Raw genomic sequence first — 26,890 nt, forward strand, 5'->3', positions numbered from 1 at the left:
TTCCAATCAAGGGAGGGCGGGAAAACCTGCCCCCTTTCGCCTAAGTTAGCTGGCTGCAGCTAGTACTTTTTGGAGCCATCCATCACCTGCACAGTCATGCTGGAGACACTAACTTAATAAGGAGATGAGTCTGACTACTTTTGTTGGCTCTTTCTCAACAGAATCTCATCTTACTGATATGAAATCACATGCATGGAAGGGTTGGACTCGATGGCCCTTGTGGTCTCTTCCAAATCTATGATTCTATGATTCTACGATTCTATGACCCAAAAAAAGTCGAGAATGCCACCCTTTAACCATATAAGAATATTATTCTATGAGCCAAAACCCACCCCACCCCCCAATTCTATGGGCTATGGAAGTTCATAGAATTGTAGAGTTGAAGGGGACCACGGGGGTCATCTAGTTCAACCCCCTGCAATGAAGGAATTATTTGCCCAAAGTGGGGCTCGAACCCCCAACCCTGAGATTAAGAGTCTCATGCTCTACTGACTGAGCTAAGTGGGACCAGGGAAGTTTCCTTAAGCGTTTGCTTGTGTATGTCATACCATTTCCAGATAAATTGATTCCCAACTTACATCTAAAATACACACTGGGGTTGTAATTGGTGATCCTGGGCTCCCGGCTCCAGACGGTGGGGGCACAGAGAGAAAGCTGCAGATGGACCCAGGGTGATGGTTGATGGGTTAAGGTGCCCACCGACCCCCAAAACCACCCCATTCATTGATCTGATCATTCTTTCGACTTCACCCTTTGAGGCTGGGATGGCTGCATCCTTAACGAGACGCTAACCCAAGCTTCACTTGGGCTCTGAAGTTAACACAAGCTGTCAAACAAATCCTTCTCGGAGCCATTTCGGTTTATAGCGGCATGAATGCAGGCGGGTGATGGAAGCCCTCCATCGCTCTTCCACGACAGCACCCATTTCCCCCCACATCGCGAAGATCTTAATACAATTAGTGCATCCATTTTCAATTAGGAGGCCATAATGCAGCTCATCTCCATCTATTTGATGCATGGTAATGCAGATTCTCGAGAGACAATGCCGCCACTTTACGGAGTGCCTGCGAATGAAAAGGGAACATTAATTGAATATTCTGTTGAAACCACCTTCAATTAGTGCCTCGGAATTTTTGCGCGACACATTCATCATTGCGGCAATTCCAGACCTGCGCGCAGTATGTTTCGGGGGCTCTGCGGTGTGCACGCATCCCATTCGCACGCATCATTACTCTGAATGCAGCAAATTTATTTGCTAATGAGGCATTAGCATTGTTCAAGGAACCGAGATCTGCAAAGATGGGCCGTAGAATTACAATGCAAAAACAGGGGAGTGAGTGAGGCACTGTGGTCTGATTTCCCCTTTATCAAAAAATAAATAAAAGTCTGGAAGACTAGCAGTGATAATAATCATAGCTTAGTGGCATGGGAGACCACGTGATGCAGAAGGGCCCTGTTTCAAGTACCAGCACTGCCTAATAATAATAATAATAACAATAATAATAATGGAGCTTAGGCTGTTTCATGCAGGCAGGTGAAAAATACATTTGTTTATTTATTTATTTATTCAGTTTGTGTCTCACCTTTCCCCCAAGGAGCTCAAGGTTCTGTACATAGTTCCCCTCCTCCCCATTTTATCCACACAACAACCCTGTGAGGTAGGCCAGGCTGAGTGAGTGTGTGACTTGCCCAGTGAGTTTCCTGGCTGAGTGGGGATTTGAACCCTGGTTTCCCAGGTCCTAGTCCAACACTCTCTCCACTACCCCACATTTCCACTTGGTGGCAATGGAAAGTTTCCCAGGAAGACACTGGTCTCTCTTCTGAACGTGGGCTACGGTGAATTGAAATGCAGTTGGTGGGTCTTTGTTGTTGTTGTTGCTGTTTTAAAAAAAGAACACCACCTAAACAAAACGATGCTTGCACTTCTATTTCCTCTCTGTTGTGCCTCAATTGCTTTTTAACCTAGCAGGCCTCCACTCTTCGAGGCTCACGCCACAGTTTATTAAACCATAAACCCTTCACGAGAGGGGATTAGCAGCGCAGGATCTGATCAACGAAATGTGGTTATGCCCCTGCTGCTATTATGTTCTGCATAATTCTCCATTCACTGGGCTAATGAATTGCAAGCGGGTGCATTGCTGGCAAACTTGAACACAGAGGAGCTCTCCAGAAGCCAAAATCTGACACAGAGGCTGCCATTACTATTCATTGCTTTCGTTATTGATTGCGTGGGAAGAGAGATACATATAAACACACACACACACACACGCACCAGCACAAAAACAGAATATGGCATAACACCATTATGAGATTAGGGGAATTACTCTGAATAAAAACCTTGGCCTGTTGTGCAGGCTGTAACAGATGCGTACATGGGGGTTTCTGTTTGCAAATAACATCTAAGGAACACACTCCTAATCCCCAGTTCAGGGTTATCAATGGGGCTGAAGTGCCTCTCAGCTAGTCAGCTGGGAAACATCCTCTGCACCCCCAGAATCCACAGGGGTGGATTTCACTTCCCATCCCGGTTAAGATTGCTTTGTAAATTAACCATTTTCAAAGCAGTAGGGATGCTAGTCTCTTTGCTGCAAGAAGCGACCAAGAGTCTTGTAAGGTGGAGTGTTTAGCCTGGAGAAGAGAAGACTAAGAGGTGATAGGATATCTGTTAAGTTGTGGGCGTACATATCAGACGACACAGCGATATTCTTCAAACAGCTCTTGTTTATTCACAGGCCAGAACAGAACTGGGCTGAAGGGTTCAGCCAACCTGCTTATATAGAGCTCAACTACAAGCAACAGTAACAACTTTCTGTAACGATCCAATTACTGAACGTCACTTTCAATTCCTTATTTGCATATGTGGACCTGAGTGAAAACTATCTACAGTATCCCAGGGTGAGAACTTCAGTACATAACAATATCCATCTTCAAATACTCAAAGGGCTGCCTTTGGAAGACAGAGCAAGCTTGTTTTCCGCTGCTTCCGAGAGGAGGGTCCAAGCCAACAGATTAAAATTACAAGAAAGGAGATTCCGACTAAACTTTAGGAAGAACTTCCAACTGACTCCCCGCACCCCCAATTGAGTGCAAGCCTGCAGGCATGAAAGCTGTGCCTTTAAAGATCTCCATCCATCGCCAGGGGCAGGGAGAATCTGGGATATGCTCAGTTCTGCTCCAGGTGTTAATCATAGAATTGTAGAGTTCGAAGGGACCTCAAGGGTTATCTAGTGCAACCCCCTGCAATGTAGGAATCAATGATGGAACAAGCTGGGTCCAATTGTTCTAGGGGGAGGGTTGTAGCTCAGTAGCAGAGCTTCTGCTTTGCATCCAAAAGGCCCCAAGTTTGGTTCCAGCCATCTCCAGTTAGGGATAGGGGGGGTGATGTTAACATATGAGAGTGCTGGAGGTGAAATAGTTAAACAGGTTACCCAATCAGAACCCGGGGGTGGAGTCAGAGGGACTATAAAACCAGCTCTGGGAGGGGCGGAGGAGAAAGTTCTTTGGGAGGTTGGTTGGAGTTAGTGTAGCAAAATAAGCTGAGTCAGGAACAGTTAGGGGCTAGGAAAACAAGTAAATATCTGAGAGGTGGTTTAGTGAGTGAGAGCAGGCAGCAGAAGTTATAGGTCTGGATAAGCAACCCATGATTGTAATGGACCGATACCCTTTATGAAACCACACACTTGTTAAACTGCAATAAATAAACAGAAGTTTATGTTCCAATTTAACCCTGACTGGACTCAGTATTGTACCAGGTAGGGCCTGGGTGGTGGCAGCGAGAAATAAAGTGATGGCACAGGGATCAATAGACTGTGAGACGTCCGGGGACCCTGTGTGATCGCCACAGGGGGCTCTCATCTAAAATCCTGGAGATGCTGCCCTTAAATATAGACCGGGGATGAGGAACCTTTTGAGCAAGGAGAGGGGGGTCCACATTTCCTTTTGGGCAACTTTCTGGGTCCACATGCCAGTGGTGAGTAGGGCTTGAAGCAAAAGTAGGAGGAGCAAAAAAAATGTGAATGTTACCATTGGGTAGTAGTTTCTACATAATGCTCCTCTCTAGCCGCCACTCAGGAAAGCAGGAAGCAAGTTCAGGAACATATCCGAGATAAGCAGAAACTCTCAAGGAGGGTGCAAAGCGGGCTTGGTGAAGGGTGTGGCCTAGGGGGAGTCTCAAGGGCCAAAAAGACAGACCTGGAGCGCCATATTTACCTTCCAGCTGTGGATCTGTCCCAATTCACTATTTCTGCTGCTTTCAGTCTGCAAATGATACCCAACCGCATTGCGTTTCCTTTGCATCAAAATGAATGGCCTTTGCTGTGCAGTGAACAGGGTGGAATGACAACCTAATGTACGGTAATTAATTGTGCAAAATTTTGCTACAGCACAAAGCAAGACATAGTGAAGGATTTTGTGTGTGCAAAAAATGAACTGCAGCAGAATGGAAACAGCACTGCATGTGATGTGGGGTTTAATTAAGTGTGGGGTTTTCCCCCACCTTCATCTACCGAAAGCAAAGTTTCCACCAAACTTCCTGCAGAGTTCTCCTTTCTATTTGTTTCCTTTCCTTTTTGCCAGACTCCGTTCTGCAGCCCGGCAGACATAGTTGTGCTTAACTAAGGATGGTGTCAATATTTAAATAGCCCATTAATTCCTACATCCAACGCTGATTGCCAGTTCCCATTCACTATTTAGCATGTCTGGGATTCACAAGTTTGCTTTTTCATCTTGCGGCGAGTTGCTGTGATTTGAGCCCCAGTTCCCACTCGCTTTGCTTAACTGTCTCCCCAGTGCTCCATAAAGAAGTCTCTTTTCATTAATACCCAAACTCACCGCATCATCGTTATTATTTTTAATCAGAGCCCCATCTCTGGGGAGTGTGATTTGTCAGCATGGAGCCTGCGGCTTTGGCAAGCAGCCTGTCATCTTCGTTTGATAAGCCAACTTCTAGAAATCAATCAGTGCTCATTTGGAAACTGGGGAAAAAACACTTTCCATGGAATCCAAAAGGGTAGCAACAAGCCAGCTGGTACCTAAGGCAGAAGCAGCCCAAGTGGTTCCCTCTAGAAGTTGTTGGACCACAACTCCAATCAGTCCAAGCCAATACAACCAATGGCCAGAGATGATGGGAACTGTAATTTCCAATCAGCCCAAGCCAATATAACCAGTGACCAGGGCCAAAGGAAGTCACTGTCCAAGAAAACCTGGAGTGCACCACACTGGCTGACGTAAGATCAGAAGCTGGCAACCCAGAAACACCAACTCTTGTTCAGGATCATCTCATGCTGCCTGCAGCACTCTCCCCAACTGCAAGGTCCCTCCTTACCCCAGTGAATTTCTCGGTTGCTTTGTCCCCTGTGAACTTAGGCAGAGGATAAGCCCCCTTTGAGACCTACCCTGGTGTAGCGGTGGCAGCAGCAGAAGTGGGGAACCTGTAACCCTCTAAATGCTAGAACTCTTAACTCCCATCACCACTGAACACAGGGCCATGATGGCTGTGCCTTCGTGGTCCTGATGAGGCCAATCACACATCCCTGGAGAGGGAGTTGTGTAAGCAAGTGGTGGCCATTGACAAGGCCTGACAACCTAACTGATCTTAAGGGCACGCGAACAAGCAGATGCAATCCAAGCACTGTTGCCAAGCTTAAGGAGCTCAAGCTGATGTGTATGGTAAGTTCCCTCCTCATTTTTCCTCACAGATGTTAGATGTGCAGCAGCATGGATCATTCCATTTGCAACCAATGGAGCCAGTTCTGTTCCCAGGGTATTCAGCCACCCAAAAGACGGTTGGTAGAGGTGTTGCTTAGCAACCACTCAGAATGGCATGATCTTTGCTGAGGTAGAATGTGGTCTGATTGGCTGTATAGTTCTGATGGAAATTTTCTATCTATATATCTTTGGTTGAAGGTCTTCCTGCTGCGTACAAAGCTTAGCCTAAGAAAGACAAATACCTCTCTGTTCCTTTCTCCTCAGCTTATGAGGAGAAATTTGCTTAGTAGCAGGTTTCTTTTCTCTCTGGACTTCCTGTGTTATTTAAGTGACTTTGCTAAGAACAACCCAGTGAGGTAGCTTAGGCCGAAAGGTAGTCTGGCCCAAGCTCACCCACTGACCTTCTTATCTGAACTCTTGTCTCCCAGGTCCAAATTGAACACTCTAACCACTAATCCATGCTGCCTCTTAAATTGGCCTGATAGCGGCCATATAAGCCGTATCTCGCCTATGCCAGTAAACCAGGTGTTCCTCAGCTGACATGGCACTCTCAACACAGAACAGCTCCCCGCTTATTAATTCATAACCAGATGTCAAACTTTGTGGTTTGCCATGGTTACATATTAATCTCTTTTTAATTGGCCTGATTTCCAGACACTTGTACAACTGATGGCTCCCAGCAGGTTTTTGAAACTTCGTTCTGGCATGGGGGTGGGGGGGAGAAACAAAGTCGCCTTGCGATTAACTAATCCGCCATCTTCTTCCCCTCCTTCCTCTTCTCTCTCATCCAGCAGTTAAAAACATTTGAGCCTCCTCCTGAGTACAAAAATGAAGTCATTTGTCAGTTCAGGTGTCAAGAGCAAAATGACTTTTCAAATCTCTTGGCATTTGATTCCACGTCCTTCTGTTCTCTCTGGCTGAAATAACTTTTAACATGAGAAACGGCTGCTCAGTCAATGTATTTAAAAAAAAAAAAAAACGAGACATGCAGAAGCTCACCTCTCCTTGCAAGAGACATTTCTTTTAAAATAAAATAGCTCCGGGGAGAATGATGGTTGAGACATGCAATCCATCGAGGATCCCTTGTGGCGCTCCAATCCACTCCGAAGAGCTTCTGGTGGTGTCAGATTCCCTCTCTCTGAGATATATAGCTCTGGCACCACAACCTCCCCTCCCCGTCCCCATCCCCCCCGTAATCTTTGGGGTAATCGCTGCAGAGTCTCCGAAAACATTGTGCACCCCTCCTCTGGATCCCATTGACAAGGCAGTTAAACACCCAGGCGGTTCCATTCATTACTGCCAAGATATCCTCAGCTTCCCACCTAGGTGCAAGCAGAACTGAATGAAGCCCTCTGTGTACTCCTTCCCTCCAGATCTAGTAATTTTGAGGTCCAACAGGCGCTGGAACCACTTTGCATTTCAGCTTCCTTGAAAAGGATGAGCCGCCAGGACAAATGAAGGAGAGAGTCTTCAAGTCCAGAACGATGCGATGGAGATGAGGAGGAGCTGCATTGGTGATTCGTAACACAAATGTAGAAACCCTCAGGCTCTGTGGGCTAAAGGCGGCCCCCAAAGCCTCTTCATCTGGCCCTCAGGACTGTTCCCCCAGGCCATTCATCCTCCCTAGCCACTTCCATTCCCAACCCTGCTTTGCAGCCTCATTGAGTGTTTTGGTTGGCTGGGATGGGATGTGTGCTTTAACTCCTGACCTACACATAAGAACATGAGAAGAGCCTCCTGGATGGATCAGGCCAACCAGATAGCCTTTATAGCAACCCACAAACAGGAATGGAGCAACTCTCCCCTTCTGCGGTTTTCAGCAACGGGCACTTCCAATGAATGGTTGAGCCTCGCAATATGAACAGCATTAAGAGGCATTTAGAGATTTATAGTGGCACTAAAACTTGCCCACAAGTCTCAAGAGGAGGCTTGATGCTGTTCTGTGTTACCTTCGCCATCAAGAGAGCATCTCTATATTCATAAAGCTTTTTTCAAAGTACACAGGGAAATGTGACATTTTCAAACCTTATCCATTGTTGTTCATCTTTGTCCTTTGACTGGCCTGATCCAATAATAATAATAGTCGTAGTAGTAGTAGTAGTAGTAGTAGTAGATTATTTATACCCCCACCCATCTGGCTGGGTTTCCCCAGCCACTCTGGGCAGCTCCCAACAGAATATTAAAAACACAATAAAACATCAAACATTAAAAGCTGCCCTAAACAGAGCTGCCTTCAGATGTCTTCTGAAAATCAGATAGTTGTTTATTTCCTTGACATATGATGGGAGGGTGTTCCACAGGGCGGGCATCACAACCGAGAAGGCCCTTTGTTTGGTTCCCTGAAGCTTCACTTCTCACAGTGAGGGAACCGCCAGAAGGCCCTTGGAGCTGGACCTCAGTGTCTGGGCTGAATGATGGGGTGGAGATGCTCCTTCAGTAAAACCAAGCCAACCATGGCTTAAGTCAAACCAAAAGTTGTGCCTGCTTCACTCCTGCTTCTGTCCTGTTTATGCTGCACTGCCCGCAGCTAAAGCTATGTTTTGGTGTGGTGTTACCTCCAAACCTGGGATCATGGTTTGTCTCACTCCAGAGAGAAACCACGTGCTATAGCCAGGGTTCGTTCTTGGCTTAACACTTGTGGGTTGTCGGTGGGGCAGATATTATGCAAACCGGGCCACCAGGTCTGTTGTTGTACAGATAAAACAGAGAGGGGGAGAACCATGTATGGCACCTCTTTGGAGGAAAGGAGAAACAGAACTGTAATAAATAAACTGGGTGAAAAATTCTGTGCTGGACACAAGCTTGAAAGTGCCACGCATTTTGTACTTGCCTTGTAGAGATTCTCCCAAGCCATCTTTGCTCAGAGCAAAGGGCAGCTGCTGTCTTTCGGGAAGTGTAAATGCTACCAGGAGAGGAGCTATATCACATCTCAAACTCCCAACATGAGTAGCATTAACACCTCCTGGAAAGAAGAGAGGACCTTTCCCTCCTTTGTTCCCTTGGGCCTCGCAGAGGTTTAGAGTGGGAAACAACTTTGCGCCTTCATTTCGATGGCACAGCAACCATTCCTGGAGTCAGTGAGTGTTGACAGAAATGGGCAAATCTGTCATTTTAGGTTTCCCCACTGCTTTTTTTCTTTAAAAATGTTTAGGGGTACTCTCATTTTGACTCAAGAAAACCAGCATTTCATAGTTCAGATTGGGAAAAATAAATACAGTAAATGGACAAAAGTACAAAGATTCACAAAATGTTTAGGGGTATGCGTCCCCCTGCATCCCCCCAGAAAAAACAACACTGGGTTTCCCTCATTGTATTGCCCCCCCCCCAATCTTGAGTGCAGTTCTCCACATTTTCCTAAGTTCTCCACATCAGTTTGTGATTTATTTTTAAAAGACCTCATGAAAACTGTTGAGCATTTCAGCACAAATTTCTCCTACTACACGGATGGGGGGGGGGGGCAATTTTGCCTAAAATACCCATTTCTGCAGGGACACGGGTGGTGCTGTGGGTTAAACCACAGAGCCTAGGACTTGCTGATCAGAAGGTTGGCGGTTCGAATCCCCGCGACGGGGTGAGCTCCCGTTGCTCGGTCCCTGCTCCTGCCAACCTAGCAGTTTGAAAGCACGTCAAAGTGCAAGTAGATAAATAGGTACTACTCCGGTGGGAAAGTAAATGGTGTTTCCATGCGCTGCTCTGGTTTGCCAGAAGTGGCTTGGTCATGCTGGCCACGTGACCCGGAAGCTGTACGCCGGCTCCCTCGGCCAATAAAGCGAGATGAGCGCCGCAGCCCCAGAGTCAGCCACGACTGGACCTAATGGTCAGGGGTCCCTTTACCCTTCACTTACCCATTTCTGCAAAGCCATTTCACTATATACAGTATAATTTTAAAGGCTGTTTTAATAAATTTATAGGTATACATTTATAGACACACTTTACCCTCATGCGTACATAAGCTTGGCTGCAGAACTGCATTGCAACATCTGGAGAAGTACAACATGCTAAATGACAACTGTGCTTTGGTTTTGTTTGTGAGTTGCGTTGGAAAGTGCAAATCAGGTTCAGTTTGCCTTTCGACATGAACTGAATCACATCCCTAAGTGCAAACAATACCGAGCTGTTTGGACTAGTGGTCTAACTTAGAATCAGGCCTTCATTCTTATGCTCAAGAGGCAAATTTCTTCTGTTTAACTGCAGGGGAAGCTGCTTAGGCTGAGTCCAGTTGTTGTTCCATCCAGCTCAGGAATGCCTACACGGACTGGCAGCAATGGCAATCCAGGGTTTCAGGAAATGGATATTATCAACTCTACCTGGAGATGCCTGTTGGGATGTGAATAGAGGAGAGGATATCTATCTTTATTAGATACTAGCCTTCCTTCCCTACGTTTTTGAGTTCACAGAGTGCTATCCCTTTGCAGCTTAAAAGGGAAGCTTAGACAGGCTGGTTTTAGCCTTTTATTTTCTGTAATCCAGGATGCTTTAAGCCAGACTGAATTCGCCTGTTATTTCCACCTTTTAAACCATAATCACACAAACAGTCTTGTAAAAGGTAAAAAAGATAGCATTTACACACTCAGAATACTTGTGGAAGAGTAACAGATATAGCAGCTTTGTTCAGGCAGGCTTAAAAGGAGAAGGAGAAGGAGAAGGAGGAGGAGGAGGAGGAAGAGGAAGAGGAGGAGAAGGAGAAGGAGAAGGAGAAGGAGAAGGAGAAGGAGAAGGAGAAGGAGAAGGAGAAGAATTTATTTCTACCCTGCCCATTGGGCTGGGTTTTTAAATGGTAATTCATTTACAAATACATACTTAAATCTAGTTTAAGATGGAACGGCTGTCCTACCTCGCAGGGTCGGCGCTACCCCCAGGAACCTCCTGACTGTGCAGAGTTGGAAAGCCATAATGGTGGAATGCTTATGTTGGTTCTGGGTGGGCATCTGACCTGTGCTTCTGGAACCGCATCAGCTTCCTCAATGCCAGGGCCTGAACCTGCAACCTTCTGCATGCAAAGCCGATGCGCTCCCACCGAGCTGTGGCCCATTCCCAAGGAAATGTACAGTACCTTTTCCCAGGCAGAACAGCACAGGTTCTTGTTCTTCTGTCCCTAGTCTAATAGTGCTGGGGTGACTTTTCCTGATGTTCTTTTGGTGCTTAGAATCCTTCCTGGGACTGCCTGTCAGTGCGCTGCATACAGCGACGTGGAAACCCTGAGGCAGCTTTAATAGGTGCAAACCATTAAAAAAAAAAATCCCCTGGAAATCCCCTTCTTGCCCCTGAGTAACAAAAGTGCCCTCCTTAACTCCATCCCTCTACCCCACCCCAATTCCAGCCTTCTTTCCTAAAATTCACAGGTAGTTTTCCAGCAAAAGGAAAGGGCTTTTCCCCCTCCTGGCTAGGAATAGCCTCCCTTGGGGAGGATGAGGCTGGGGGATTTTCACACTTGATGTGCTCTGGCACTGACTTTCCAGGGAGTTTCCGCACAAGATTGTATAACACGTTCAGCTGAATTGCTGTTGCTAGCTCCCACCCCCAGCCACCCAAAAATAAAATAAAATAATCATCTTAACAAGCTCCTAGGAGAGGCAGTGGCGGTCTGTGCAGCAGCTTGGAGCAGGAGTGATAAGTCTGGAAGTCCCCAGTCTCAAATCTCACCCCAGCTGCATCACTAAAGGGCCTTAAGGAAGTTTGCGGCAGGTGCAACTTCTCATGCGCAGCCAAGCGAGATTCGCTCTTGCTGGATCTGCAACTTGCAAAGAAGCCGACATTTGGGCAGGAAGCTGTATCCTCGTGTCTCAAGGCACAATAAGTCAAAGGCTGTGGCTGCTCACGGGAGAAGGCGCTCTGTACATGCTCAAGGGTGCTTTTTAAATCAACGCTTCCTCGTTTATAAGGACTGAACTCTGCAACTCAAAATGGGCTGGGACACGACCAGATAAGATGGTGGGAAGGCCTGGGTTTTCTAAGGGAATAAAGGCAAGGGCTGTCCTCTGCTTTAGATCAGTGCTGCTGTGTTCAAGGACAAAGGGAAGTGAAACAGCCAGAGAACCACCAAATCCAGCATTGGCCCAAGACACCAGGTGCTTGGAAGGTCCCCTCGCTGCCCTGACCTGGCCATACCACCATTCACTGCCAGGCTTCCGTCCAGATACTTTTCATGTCTGGCTCCTTTAAGACTCTATAGAATCTTTATTGCCATTACAGTACTGATGATGGGACTCATTGATTGGAGAATACTTTTATTTATTTTTTAAGTCTTTATTATTTGTAAAGGGAACCTTTGTATGAATTAATACTATATTATCCCTCTGGATCTGTGCTGTATCTTTGTACTTTTGTCCTTCCAGGCTGCTACGCTTTTTTACATTTTTTAATTAGTTGTTTCCTTTCTCTTGTTACATTTGCACTTTATTGTTGATGTTAGCAAATCAATAAAATACTTCCAGGCTGTGATGCTATATGGTTTAATTTTTTAATTCTTTGTTTTTGTTATGTTTGCACGTTTTGTTCCTTTGTTAACAAATCAGTAAAAGGTGGTGCTTTTCTTGTAATGATCTCCGTGTTTTAATAGATCCCACCCACCCATCCTCTCGCATTGCTTTGATTACTGTTACAGTGGTACCTCGGGTTAAGAACTTAATTCATTATGGATGTCTGTTCTTAACCTGAAACTGTTCTTAACCTGAAGCACCACTTTAGCTAATGGGGCCTCCTGCTGCCGCTGCGCCACTGCAGCACGATTTCTGTTCTCATCCTGAAGCAAAGTTCTTAACCCGAGGTACTATTTCTGGGTTAGCGGAGTCTGTAACCTGAAGTGTATGTAACCTGAAGCGTATGTAACCCGAGGTACCACTGTAATGTATTTTAAAGATTACACACACACACACACACACACACTTCAATGTGTTTAGAAGTTTCTATCTTATATGTGAGCCGCATTGAGTCTTGCAAGGGAAAAGGTGTGATATATGCAGGAGTGAGGCCAGGATTTCGGGGGGGGGGGCAGGCATTATGTTGAGGGGGAGGAAGAACCGAGTTATCTGCAACACAATTGGTCAGTTAGTTAAGTATTATTATTTTTTATTTACTTGATGGGGGGGGCACCTGCCTACACACATCTCCCAGCTGGGATAGCTCACTCTGTAGCACATGAGATTCTTAATCTCAGGGTCTTGGGTTAGAGCCCCACTGCAGGGGGTGAATTAGATCAGTGTTTCCCAACCGGTGTTCCGCGGCACACTAGTGTGCCGCGAGACGTTGCCTGGTGTGCCGTGGGAGGGAGGCGAGCGAGTCGGGCGGCGAGAGGCGGGGCGGCGGCGGCGAGGAGAGGCCGCTCAGCGCGGGGCTCTCGCCGTCTGCCTGCCTGGCTGCCTGCGTGGCGCTGACGTCACGGGGCTGTAACGTGCCCCACATAGGCACACGCGGTGCGGCGAGCGAGCTCCCTCCCACATCCCATCGCCAGCTCTGCACCAGGCGGTAGAGCTCGGCGAAGTCGCCGCGCTGGAAGGCCAGCAGCGCACGCGCCTTGGCCAGGCTCTCGCCCGCCTGCGCCTCCAGGCACGGCGCCTCGGCGTCGGGCGGCAGCGAGCCCAGGAAGCGGCCCAGCCAGCCGGGGTCACCCGCCTGCAGCAGCGCCTCGCACACGCACGAGACCTGCTCCGCCGAGAAGCGCGGTGAGCGCGGAGGATCGGGCGCGGCGGAGGCCAGCCCCGCGCTTGGAGAGGACGCAGCAGCCGTCGCCAAACCCGATCCTCCTCCTCCTGCTCCGCCGCCGTCCTCTGGCTCTCGGCCGGGAGGAGCCTGCGGCGACGGGGCGGGCGCCGAAGTTGGCAGAAGTTGGCGCGCCTCCTCGGCAGCGCCTTTGTCCTCCTCCTTCTGCCTCTGCTCTCCTCCGGCGGCGGGGGCGCGCCGCCCTCCCCGGCCGGGGGGCTCGGCGGGGCCCGCGGGGAAGGAGGCCATGTTCGTGGCGCGCAGGATCGCGGCCCCCCTCCCCCGCCTCCAGCCCGCTCCCCTCCCCCTGCGCGCTGCCCTAGCCGTGCGGGTCTCCTCCCCCTGCGCCGCCGTCCCCTTTCCACATCCTAGGAGCTGCGGTCCGCCTACCGCCCCCGGCCCGCAGTGCGGCTCCCAGCCCGGGCTGGCCTCCGCCTCCTGGGACGCGCGCCCACCCCCGCGGCCCCCCAAACTTCGGAGCAACTCTCCAGACGCTTCTCCCCCGCCTCGGTCTCCCTCCTTTCCACTTCTCTTCCCCCCCTTCCTTCCCTCTTTCTTTCTCTTTCTCTCCCACCCGCCTTTCCTTCTATTAACTTTCCTTTCCCCTCCCTCCCTTCGTCCTTCCTACTTTTACTCCTGGGCTCCTCCCCCCTTTGCGGAGCCACAAATCAATCTCTCTCTCTTTTTTCCCCTCTCTCTCTTCTTTGCTCAGACGCAAAAAAGCGCCGCTTTTTGGAAATCCGGACTGCTGTCCCCGCTGAAACGATACTTTAAAAAAAGGAAGAACCCACTGGCTCTTATTTCTGTTTAAAGCAGTAGATCCCGAACTCTTTTGGCCCACTGCCCCCTTGGTTCCACATCCCCCAGTGTCCCCTATGCTTACTCTATAGAAAGCATTACAGGGGTTAACGCGGCTCGCTAAGGAAGATATTAATAGAATTCTGCATTTGGGGGGAGACCCTAACAGTCATCTACCATTACCTTCTATGCTGTTACTATTTTTTTATTTTTTTTTACATAAGTAAAAAGTGACCTTTCCCCATCTGGCATGGTGGTGTGCCTCGAGATTTTTTTCATGAAACAAGTGTGCCTTTGCCCAAAAAAGGTTGGGAAACACTGAATTAGATGACCCTCTACAATTCATATTGGCCACATGACCCGGGAAGCTGTCCGTGGACAAACGCCACTTCCCTCGGCCTGAAAAGCAAGATGAGTGCCACAACCCCATAGTCGCCTTTGACTGGACTTAACCGTCCAGGAGTCCTTTACCTTTTACCTTACCTTACAAGCCAAGCTTCTTTGCCTCTTCTCAGCTCCAGCTAAGAGGATCCCTGGTTTATTGCTCTTTTATACTCATATTTACATGCACCTCCAGTCAAGGGAGGGCAGAAAACCTGCCCCCTTTTTGCCTAACTTAGCTGGCTCCAGCTAGTACTCTCTTGGGGCAACCCGTCACCTCCTGCAGTCTTTAGTCTTGCAAAGAGATGCTTAACATACCTTTGGCTGGAGACACTAACTTAATAAGATGAGTCTGACTACTTTTGCATGCTCTTTCTCAACAGAATCTCATCTTACCGATATGAAATTAAATGCATATAATATTATATATGCAATTTTACAATTCACACACACACACACACACACACACACACACACACACACACACACTTCTTCTATTCTTTTTTCTTTTCTTTTCTTTTCTTTTTTCCCCCGCCCCTCTTCTATTCTATTCTAAGCCGAAGGACAGGTCTCCTCCAAACCATCCATATATATGGGGACACACACACACACTCACACACACACACACACACACACACACACACACACACGTACAGTATTTGAATGAAAAATGTGGCTGGTTTGGAGCGGACCTTCCCAGCGTCGGGCGTCGGTCGCCAGATGGCACTGCTGCCGCCTCCGCCGTGGCTCTGCCGCTCCGCCTCGCTGTCCGGACGCCTCTTTAGCAGCGAGACCCAGGAAGCGCCCGGAAGCCCGGTCGGGACTCGGAGCCTTCCTGCGCCGCCCTGCCTGCGCCGCCTTGACCCGGGCGGGCCGGCGCGGCGAGAAGCTGGGCGCGCGCTTTGGGGAGCCCCCGGGACTGACCTGCCGCGCGCCAGGGACAGGCTCTGCGCGCTGCAAAGCGAAGCGGGGAGGGAGAGGCGGCGTTGAACGTCTAGCTGCGCAGGAAAGCAGCCTCGTCTGTCTTCGCGAAAACCAGCAGCCCTCCCATCGCCACCTTCCCCGGGGGTTGCTTCAAGGGGGGAAAGAAGTTCGGGGATTTCTTTCTACCAGAGCCGTTTACTACCTCGCAAATACCGAGCGCGGGAGAGGACGCTTTGCATTTGCAGCTTGCGTGCTTCTTCTTGTCCTTGCAACTTTCCCCCCTGCTCCGCTTGGCTTGTCAGCCTTTCCAGGCAGCTTAAATAAGACTTTGCCCTGAAGCCGGATGGCACTTGCAGGCTCCCTGCTGCTTTAAATCTATTAGTGAATATAACAATAATGATAATCGAAAGAAATGCTTCTTTAAATCCAGCTTGGGTGAGCTTTCTTTGATAGCAATGCTTTATTCACTGGAAAGAAGTGGCTGAACTAATAAGCCTTTGCTCTGGCAATCGCAGCATCCATGCTGCTGTAAATATGTGAGCACTAATGTTGAAAATAATAAGCATGCCTATTTCAATCCAAGCCTTCGCTAGCCAAGAGAGAGCCATGCTATTTTATTAAATAGGAAGAAGTTGGGGGTGAGACAGAAAATGCTAAGGATCCGCGATCCGGGTGCTGGCTTAGGCGACATGACGGGCAGCCGGAAGCTGCTAGCCGTGGGGGCCGTTCTGGGATGGCTGCTGGTCGTCCACTTGCTGGTCAATGTCTGGTTGCTTTGTATCCTCTCGGGGCTGCTGGCGGTGCTGGGGGGCTGGCTGGGCTCCCAGGCGGTGATTGGGACCACCAGCAGAGTCCACCTGGAGAGGTTCCTCCTCCTCGAGAGCAGCCCTCCGAACCCCGACGCAGAGCAGCAGCTGGACAAGGAGATTGAGGGCATGATTGGGAAGATCGTTCGGGATTTCGTGTCCTCCTGGTATCGGTCGGTGAGCAGCGAGCGGGGCTTCGAGGACGAGGTGAAAAAGGCCATGATGGGCCTGGCTGTGGAGCTCAAGAGGCGGATGGCCTTGATAGACAAACAGGCTCTGACCCAGAAGCTGCTCCTGCTTGGAGGTTGCCACCTTCAGACTTACAAGAAAGCCCGGGAGAAAGTGGAGATGGGGCAGAGCTCTGGAGACCCTGCCCAGAGGGCCGATCACCTATGGCGAGCGTATTCAGAACTGTCAGACCCCCACATGGCTGTCCAGAGCCCTGCCAGCGAGGTGGATTATGCTCGGCGCATCGTGGACTTGCTCCTGCGTGTTCTGGTGCCTGAGCCGCACCTGGAGACCAGGACTGGGCGCTTTGTGGTGGTGGAGCTGGTGACTTGCAACGTGCTGCTGCCCATGATCAACAAGATGGCGGACCCTGACTGGCTCAACCTGCTGCTGATTGGGATTTTCTCCAAGATCAAAGCCGCGGGAGGGAATGAGAAGCCAGAGACAGCGCCAGCCCTTTCTTCATGCCAGCCTGCGGTACCCAGTTCATTGCCACTGGCCTTTCTGTCGGAAGCCGCCCCAGAGAACAGGGCAGTTTCCCCGAGGAATTCCGAGCCGTCGATCGGAGACGCGCTTGACGGCTTGGAGTGGAGGGAGCCTTTCAGCAGAGAGCTGAGTGCTGACTTGGATAGTAGGAGAGTTAGCACCTCTTCCGTGCCCTGCCTCCAGCCTGATACCCTGGAGTCCTTCTTCCCCTGCGAAGACCTGGAAGTTGAGTCTCCAGTGTCGGAAGTAGGAAAGGACTCTGCAGGGCTCATGCCCCGGGAGGAATTCCTTGTGGAGTCCCTTGCTGCCCTGGAGGGACCTGAGAGCTTGTTTCAAGAGGATGGCCTGGGCGCCAAGGGCAGGTACTCAGAGTATGCTGCCGGGTCCAGCTCCGAAATGAGGCCCCGAATCCCCTCCTTGAGCCCCTGCCCCGACATCCAGATCGAGGCTGCCGAGGAGAAGGAGGAGACCTTGGCTTCGCTGACGGCTCTTTTGGAGGACTCGGAGAAGACCTTCCTCAGGCGGCCGACCTACCTGGACAAGGAGCTGGTGGCTTCCGAAAGCCTGGCCCACAGCCCTCAAGACCTTGCCCAGCTGCCGGGGCTGCTGTCTTCGTCCCCCACTGCCCCCTTGGGCACCTTCAGCTTTGAGCCGCTCAGCAGCCCCGATGGGCCTGTCATCATCCAAAACCTGCGCATAACTGGCACCATCACTACCCGAGAGCACAGCGGGACAGGATTCCACCCCTACACCTTGTATACTGTGAAGGTAACTCAGTCGCTCCTCTCTTCGTGGTATCATACAATCCTAAGAGTTGGAAGGGAACCACGAGGGTCCTCTAGTCCAACCCCCTGCAATGCCAAGATGGGGCGTGGAACCCACAACCTTGAGATTAAGAGTCTCATGGTGTACTGACTGAGCTGTCCCACAGAGCCAGCAAACCGAATCTGATGCACCTGCATGTTGATCGCAAGCATTTTTCTAATGTTTTTGTAAGTCTTGAAAGGTCTATTCTCTAGAGCAGGCCTTGGGTTCCCTGGTGTTGTTGGGCTCATAGCTCCCATTGTCCATCCCACCTGGGAACAGTAGAGGCCGTAGTCCAAAAACATGGGGAACCAAGATTGGAGTGAGCTGAAAGAGGAAAAGTTGCTTTATCCAGGGACATTGGTAAGCCTATTCCTACCTCTTTTTTCTCAACGGTGACACAGACTATTCATAACTCTGAGCAGGGCAGTGGGGTGGGGTAAGTGAAAACAAGCTGCAATAATTATAGTGTTCTTCGTTGCTCCTCTAAGGAGCCATTTGGGGTCTAGCTTACATATCTGAGTTTCTAACACTGATGGGGAGATGTTGGGGAATACAGATCTGGTTGTCTGGATCCAGCTCGCCACCTTCTTTCCTTCTGGACCCTCATGTCTCCTGTGTTTTCATGTAGAAAGTATCCAGTGGCATAAAAATTCTTTCATCTAGTCTCTGGCTACGTGTGGTTTCCTTTGGTGACGTGTGGTCTTCTCTTTCCTCCGCAGTATGAGACGACTTTGGACAGTGAAAATGCCAGCGGCCTCCAGCAGGTAGCTTACCACACCGTGAACCGGAGATATCGAGAGTTCTTGAACCTACAAACGAGGCTGGAGGAGAAGCCAGACCTGCGGAAGTTCATTAAAAGTTAGTGCTGAGTCTTGCTTTCTGCAGGAGCTCTTTCATAGGGTGGCCCTAGGCAAGTCTCCTGTTTAATTTCAGTTGAGTGCATATAACGTTGCGGCCTTGACCTGTGCCTCCATGGACAGCTGTGAGTCCAAAATGACTCCCAAGCTCCTAATGAAGACCCACCAACCTTTTCTGGTCACTGAAACATTCTTATTTGTGCTTTGGGACCAGCAGGGATTGGTACACCACTCCTGTACCAATCTGGTACTCAAAGGCATGCACAAAGTGTTATTGCTGACCATCCTTTTACTTAGGAAACTGTCCTATGCTGAGTCCATCTAGCTCAATAATCTTTTGCAATTCTCTTCTCCTGGAGACTCTCCAGAGCCTGATTCTGTGTATCTTCCAGAAGGCGGTATAGCACCTAAAAATAATAATCAAGCTGTCTCGTGATAACAAGGGATAAAGTAGTACAATTAGCATCATGTTATCCACCCAAGGTGTTGAAATGTGGCAGGATGCAAGTTCAAATGGAGAAAATAAAGTCTGCACTTCTGCAAAATCTCATGTCACAGACTGAGAGTGACGGATAATGTTAATTAACCACCAAAGATGGAATTTGAACTCTCGCCCGCAAAACTCACACATACCAGTTGCCTGCCACACCTCTATTCCTCTCCTCACTGTTTCCCCCCTCCCCAAAAGAAAATAACCAGCTTCTTTATTTATCTTTACTATTAGTAATCAGAGCTGTAAGGCCTTTGCTTGATAAAACTTCTTTTGGTATCGTGTTTTTTTTCCTGGCTGTTCCTCTGTTGTGTTTGAGTTATGTTCTTTAAAATCTTCAGTTGCATTTTGTTGTTGGAAATTTCTTTTCCTTGGAAAAGCGGCACATCAATATTTAAATAAATAAATGCAACAAGTAAGCTAATAGGATTAATGATGCATTTCAATAAGGTGTTTTTCCCACTTCTTCATTTTTTTCTAACTTCCAGATATTAAAGGTCCAAAGAAGATCTTTCCCGACCTTCCTTTTGGTAACATGGACACAGATAAAGTAGAAGCCAGGAAAAGCCTCTTGGAGTCATTCTTGAAGGTGAAGGCTCTTCTCTCCTCTCCTGCCACGTAATTTCTCTTAGCAGGTTTATTTTACTTTTTTAATAAACCTTGCCGAGGAGACTCGGTAGGGTCACGGTTCAGTCATTTTAAACCAGGGGTCAGCAACCTTTTTCAGCCGTGGGCCAGTCCACCGTCCCTTAGACCATGTGGTGGGCCGGACTATATTTTTTTTTGGGGGGGGGGGGAAATGAACAAATTCCTATGCCCCACAAATAACCCAGAGATGCATTTTAAATAAAAGCACACATTCTACTCATGTAAAACATGCTGATTCCGGGACCGTCCGCGGGTCAGATTGAGAAGGCGATTAGGCCGCACCCGTCCACGGGCCTTAGGTTGCCTACCCCTGTTTTAAACAGTGGGGCTTCCAGACAGTTGCTTGGTTCCCACAACATGGTAAGGCAAACCAGGGTTTACCGGGGGCCACACAGAGGGGAACCAAGGTTTGCTGTTCCCCACAACTCATGGTTAGTGAGGAGAGTACTTAGCCACAAGCCACAAGGAGGAGCAAAGTGGCCATGATCTCCCTGGGAGCTTGTTCTAAACTATGGTTTGGCTTACTGTGTTGTGCAAACCAGATCATTCAAGCAAGGGTGATGAGTGGAGTGAGCCCTGCCACTGTAGTAAGGCTAGGAGAGACCTATGACTGCGGCTGCTTTCACACGGCAGTTTATTCAATTTCGCAACATTTCCCAAACTTTCCGCATCATGTTATATCCACACGGCGTAAAACCCACTTACAAAAACCTAATGGAACATAGTGCACGTTAATGGCTCATTTCCATGTTGTTGGATTCCAGAAAAAAATCTGTTCACAGCTCCTTTAGCCTGGAAAACCACGGCAAAGTCTCAGAGTTTGGGGTTGTACACCAGCATGCAGTTATTTCCTGTTGTTTTCATGGTGAAAAACAAGCAGGCATTTGTGGAAAGGGTGAGGGGGGCAGTGATGTGGCCTGTTGGCGTTTGTTGTTGTGTTGCACCACACCCACTGGTGTAAATTAAATTTAGCACAGTGTGCCAGTATATCGGTGAAAAAGCCACAATTCCAAGATGCAACAGGTCCTGCAGTGGCATGTTTTCAAACAGAGGTTGGCTGGCCATCTGCCAGGGATTCTTCAGCGGTGATTTCTGCATTTGCAGGGGGTTTCACTAGATGACCTTTGAGGGTCCCTTCCATCTCTACAATTCTATGGAAAGAGCGCTAGGAAATGGGGTAGAAGCCCACTAGCATTACAGTCAGGAAAGATAGTGCAATATTCCCACATGTAAACCAGGTAGCGCAGGGCTGAGGCACCATTGGCTGTTTTACATTACATTTACAATAGACCAGTGTTTAGGGACCTTCTACTTGTTTCCAGTGATGGTTGTGGCTGTGGCTAACCCTGGTTAAAGTCTGCCCAAGCGTGCTCCTAAACAGACCGCGAGAGCATTCTTCTTCTTCTTCTTCCAGCAACTGTGCGCTATTCCCGAGATTGCCAACAGCGAGGAAATGCAAGAATTCCTGGCCCTGAACACAGACGCCAGGATCGCCTTCGTCAAAAAGCCCTTTGTGGTCTCCAGGATTGACAAGGTAAGGGTGCTCAAAGCACATGCAAAACATTAAAAAGAGCAATAAATCCCGTCCAAATAACCCAAGATTGGCTCCATACATTTAAACCAGGGGTCAGCAAACTTTTTCAGCAGGGGGCCGGTCCCCTGTCCCTCAGACCTTGTGGGGAGCGGGACTATATTTTGAAAAAAATATGAACGAATTCCTATGCCCCATAAATAACTCAGAGATGCATTTTAAATAAAAGCACACATTCTACTCGTGTAAAAACACCAGGCAGGCCCCACAAATAACCCAGAGACACATTTTAAATAAAAGGACACATTCTACTGATGTAAAAGCATGCTGATTCCTGGACCGTCCGCGGGCCAGATTTAGAAGGCGATTGGCCCGGATCCGGCCCCCAGGCCTTAGTTTGCCAACCTATGATTTAAACCATTTTGTGCGAAAATGGAGAGAGCAGAACTTTGGCCCTGGCAATGTCAGAAGGTCTCCTGTGATCCCTTTTTTAGCTGAACGCCCCTCTCCTCTTTTCCCCACCCTTCTTGCAGATTGTGATGAACGCCATTGTGGACACTTTGAAAACGGCCTTCCCCCGGTCTGAGCCGCAGAGCCCGACGGAAGAGCTCAGTGAAGCAGAGGTGGACGGGAAGCCCCAGAACGAAGGGAAGAAGGCTAGCAAGTAAGGGTGCCGCTGGAGGCCAATCCTCCCATTAGCTTTGAACATTGACCTTCTTTCTGAGTGGATACTCCTTTAGTCGCTCCTTTAGATGTCACTAGATACGCACGACCAAGAGAGTTCGTGTGAGAAAACTGCTAAGCATTTTCAAGTTCATCGCTAGTTTTAACACTTCAGACCACAGAGGTATGGGGTGGAATTGCCTGCATGGGAACTCGAGGAGAAAGCAGGCCCCAGAGATGAGATGATGCACCCAGAATTTTTAGTTCACACATCATACTGAGCCAAACCATGGAGTGGACCATATAACACTGGTCCTGAGAGATCTGCATTGGCTCCCAGGACGTTTCCGAGCACAATTCAAAGTGTTGGTGCTGACCTTTAAAGCCCTAAATGGCCTCGGTCCAGTATACCTGAAGGAGCGTCTCTACCCCATCGTTCAGCCCGGACACTGAGATCCAATGGCCTTCTGGCGGTTCCCTCATTGCGAGAAGTGAGGTTACAGGGAACCAGACAGAGGGCCTTCTCGGTAGTGGCGCCCACCCTGTGGAATGCCCTCCCTTCAGATGTGAAAGGAATAAGTAGCTATCTCATCTTTAAAAGACATCTGAAGACAGTCCTGTTTAGGGAAGTTTTTAATATTTAATGTTTTTAACACTTGATTGGGAGCTGCCCAGAGTGGCTGGGGAAACTCAGCCAGATGGGCGGGGTATAAATAAATAATAATAAAAATAATTATCATCATCATCATTTAGGGTGGACTCCCTTGGGAGGGGATTGCAGCCAATTTGCTCCTCTGCAGCCATTGTGCTGCTTTGCCACCCCGAGGGAAACCGTAGCTTGGCTTAGCATGCTGTCTGAACCTGGACTTGCGGCTTAGTTCCACAAGGTGCCAAAAAGAGTATGTCCACCCCCACAGCCCTCCCTCCATCCCAAAGCTGGGAAAGTGCTCACTAGGCTTTGGGAAGAAGGCTGGAGGACTCTGGGACACTGTTAGAGGCCTCATGCTTCCTTCCCAAAGCCAAGCACCACTTTAAACCAGCTTTAGGAAGACAGTGGGAGGGCTTGGGGGGCATCAAATGTTGCCCAAGGCCAGCAGAAAGACACTGAGGGCCCTTGGGCCGCGCATTGGACCACCCTGCATCCAGGAATGTCTTTAGCACTTGACTTGGCTGAATGATTAAACTGGCACTCATTGAGTGCAGAAACCAAGCTGTGCAAGGTTATATTTTTGGCTGCACAAAAGGATCCTATCCTGAGTTTTCCACCGAGCGCCACATGTTGTTTGGAGACGACCAGTCGTGAAAGCCAGCGGACAATCGGCTCCTTTATCTGGAGGAGTAGCTGGTTAGTTGGCAGTCAGTGTTTGCCATTACTGAACACGTGCAGGTCGATTGAGGCCGTCGCTGAGCCTTTGCTGGAATTAGGAGTGTTGTCATCCCTGTGCTGGTATCTGTAGCATTTTTTTATTCCTGGAAAGAGATTTCGCTTCAGGAAAGCAATCCAATGGGGAGAATTGCATTCTTCCAAAACTAGAGAAATCTTGGCAGGAAAGAACATTCCTTAGCAATCATCAGACTTCTTGCTTTGTCTAGGAAGCCAGTAGACCCCTTCCAAATAAATCAAGTTTCCCCACAGCCATAGACTTGACAGCAGATTTTGCAGTTATCAGATGTGTGTCTGGGTGTTTGGGAATCCTGTTTTTAAATTGCCCTTCCAAAAGCTGTGCGGTGTGTATAATTCAGTGTCCTTGGGAAGGAGCCCCCAGCTGTATATCTGCTGTATTTTGAATGAAGCTCTGGACACCCCCATACCAGAAAGCATATTTCGCAGATGGAAACAGGTGCAGAAAATGCAAAATGAATATATCAGGGGGCTGAAACTGCTTCCTTGCAGATTGCAGTGTTAGCTAGGCTGCTTCTGGGTCCACACAAAAGCCTTATGTTTGAAGGCAGCACCTGTTTCAAAATCTTTCCAGTTTAAAGATAACCCTGAAAACAGAGAGTTTTCAAGAATGGTTATAATAGTGTGCTGAGTTCCGTTTTCTATCTTTTAAACTATTCTAAGTCACCTTGGGGCTATTTTGGGGTCTGCTAAATTAAATCTATCATAGTTGGGAATTTGCTCATCTGGTGCTAGTATCTGAACAGCAGATTGAACAAGCAGATCATGGGTCATGCAAAACACTATTTTGAATAATACTTTTTATAAGGTAGGGTAGGGGGGCACTGGGAATGAGTTTATGGAACCAAAGGGCCCTGGAAAAACTACTGATTTAAATTATAGTCAAGATTTCAGCTACGTTTTCCTCTGTACATATCAATCAGTGTCCTATTGCTTGTTTGTTTTGGTGGTGCTTGTATGTATGTTTGTTTGTTTGTTTGTTTGTTTGTTTGTTTGTTTGTTTGTTTTGGTGACCACCCTACATGATGCCACAATTGGGAATAGACCCTATTTTTCTGGCCTTTGGTCAATACCCCTGGCTTGTTCCTGTTGCTGCCTTTTGCAGGTGCCTCGCTAACATTTCGTTAGCAGGGTTACTCAATAGTAATTACTCAATAGTAATGAGGTGTGTGTACCTTTTCTCTAGAGCACATCAATGTAAGTGCACACATATGACTGCTCAATTTGCCAATCTTGTGGTTGTGTCCTTATAAAACGCATAAAAATCCTTAGGCGTTGTACACAGATTTTTTAAAGAAAACCAAATCAGTCTTTGTTTTTGGACCTACAATCTAGGAGACATAATCAGATCACAGAATTGTAATGCCAAGGATCATCTAGATCATCTAGTCCACCCCCCTGCAATGCTGGAATACGCAGCTGTCCCATAGGGGGATCGAACCCGCAACCTTGGCATTATCAGCACCACGCTCTAACCAGCTAAACTATCCATGCCGTACTAGAACTTGGGATTGCCCAATGAAATTAATTGCTAGGAGATTCAGGACAGGTAAAGCATTCCTTCACTCAGGGCATGTGGAAATATTTGTGTGAAAGTGAATGTTGTTGGTCACTGGGTTAAATGTCTTAAAAAGGGGACTAGGTGCATTGGAATATATTTTATGCTAGTCATTCTTTTTTAAAGCTTTATTATTATTATCTTGTATTTTTGCGCCTCTTGCCTTTATGACGTTATGTAAAATAACTTTGGGTACAGTGGAGTTCACGCATTCAGCTACCAATAGTTAAGTCAAGGAACCTGCCTGTGTGAGCCAGCCTTGAGCTCTTTGGGGGGAAAACAGGTTATAACAGGTAAATAGCAATTCTGGGGTTTTCTCTTTCGCAGGCCTAGGCTGAGATTTGCATCCAGCAAAATTGCTCCGGTCCTGAACGTGCCTGGAGCGCAGGAGAAGATTGCATATTCTTTCAAGGAAGGCACCGCTGTAAGTGTGCACACATGCCTGAGAAAATCTGAATCATAGAAGGGTAGAGTTTAGAAGGGACCCTGGGGATCGTCCAATCCAACCCCTTGCAATGCAGGAATACGCAGTTGTCCCTTACGCAGATCGAACCTGCAACCTTGGCGTTATCAGCACCATGCTGTAACCAACTGAGCTATCCATGAATCCGGGCTCCCCGCAGGAGCCACCCCACTGAGTTGCTTCAGTAGGCAGTCCAGGACTGAGTTGTTCCCATTGTTCTTCATTTAATTTACAGTGGTACCTCGGGTTAAGTACTTACCGTATTTTTTGCTCTATAATACGCACCTGACCATAACACACACATAGTTTTTAGAGGAGGAAAGTCCATAGGCATGCAACCCGTAGGCATTCCCTCCATAACACGCACAGACATTTCCCCTTTTTAGGAGGAAAAAAGTGAGTGTTATGGTGCAAAAAATACGGTAATTCATTCCGGAGGTCGGTACTTAACCTGAAACTGTTCTTAACCTGAAGCACCACTTTGGCTAATGGGGCCTCTTGCTGCTGCCATGCTGCCGGAGCACAATTTCTGTTCTCATCCTGAAGCAAAGTTCTTAACCTGAAGCACTATTTCTGGATTAGCAGAGACTGTAACATGAAGCATATGTAACCTGAAGTGCATGTAACCCGAGGTACCACTGTATTTTTATTTATTTAATTTCAATGTTTGGTAATAATATTTATTGAGTTTTCCATTTTAATAGTCCAATAAGAACCACATTAAAACATTCCAAATTACAATAAAAAAAAACAAATATGTTGCCAAATTATATATCTTTGGGTGACTTCCCATGCTCTGAATTTTGCGGAGTGCTAACCATCTAATATCACATTGCATTTCTTAATTAGTCAATAAACCATTCCGATGTTAATCTTTCACCTAATTTTCATTTATGTTTACAACCACTGGTCTGTTCAAACTTTCGTCTTCATAGTTCTGTGTGAAATATTTTCCCCTGTTGCTATCCACATTCCAGCAATTTCATTTTCGATTTCTATCCTGCCCTGATTCTCAGAGGAGCCCCGTTGTTATGATTTGCTACATTTCTCTCCTGCCTTACCCCTAAGGAGCTCCAAGTGGGGCATGTGGTTCACTCCTTCCTGTGTTTATCCTCACAACAACCCTGAGAGGTAGGCAAAGAGGCAGCGACGGTGCCAGTGACCTTCTCCTTCTTCTCTCAGGTCTCAGAGTTCCTGTCTCTGGCAAGGATGGAGTCCTTCATCCAGAAGCAGGAGAAGCTGATGGAGGCCGTGTTTGATGAGAGCCCAGAGGGCGAGGGAGACAGAGATCCTAATGCCTTTAGACGTGCATCCAGTTTGGACATTGGGAAGCCCATGAAGGCACCACAGCAGCCAGCAGAGGGCAGCAGCAATCCTGGTAAAAATTCTAACCTGTGCGCTGTTCCTGTTTCGCCTCTTACTATTGTTAACCAGCCACCCCAAT

General features: G+C 48.2%; 1 protein-coding gene and 1 long non-coding RNA gene across 3 annotated transcripts in view; both read left to right on the top strand.

Annotated features, from left to right (window-relative positions):
• The window catches only part of LOC310695334, a 524,598-nt gene that overhangs the window by 171,674 nt on the left and 326,034 nt on the right, over window positions 1-26,890 (top strand). The gene's annotated exons all lie outside the window — the stretch shown is intronic.
• The window catches only part of SNX19 (sorting nexin 19), a 38,238-nt gene continuing 26,674 nt past the window's right edge, over window positions 15,327-26,890 (top strand). Inside the window, exons 1-7 of one of the 2 annotated variants that reach the window (XM_083479212.1) lie at window positions 15,327-17,795; window positions 18,554-18,692; window positions 19,670-19,770; window positions 21,244-21,363; window positions 21,894-22,024; window positions 25,311-25,407; window positions 26,629-26,824. In XM_083479212.1, the coding sequence (XP_083335338.1) occupies window positions 16,158-17,795; window positions 18,554-18,692; window positions 19,670-19,770; window positions 21,244-21,363; window positions 21,894-22,024; window positions 25,311-25,407; window positions 26,629-26,824 (2,422 nt within the window). In that variant the 5' untranslated portion in view covers window positions 15,327-16,157. The remainder of the gene's footprint in view (window positions 17,796-18,553; window positions 18,693-19,669; window positions 19,771-21,243; window positions 21,364-21,893; window positions 22,025-25,310; window positions 25,408-26,628; window positions 26,825-26,890) is intronic. The other variant, XR_014519960.1, reaches the window with a different exon arrangement.

This window comes from Podarcis liolepis (assembly GCF_965112155.1).
Source record: "Podarcis liolepis genome assembly, chromosome: 16".
In the NCBI taxonomy this organism is placed as follows: domain Eukaryota; kingdom Metazoa; phylum Chordata; class Lepidosauria; order Squamata; family Lacertidae; genus Podarcis; species Podarcis liolepis.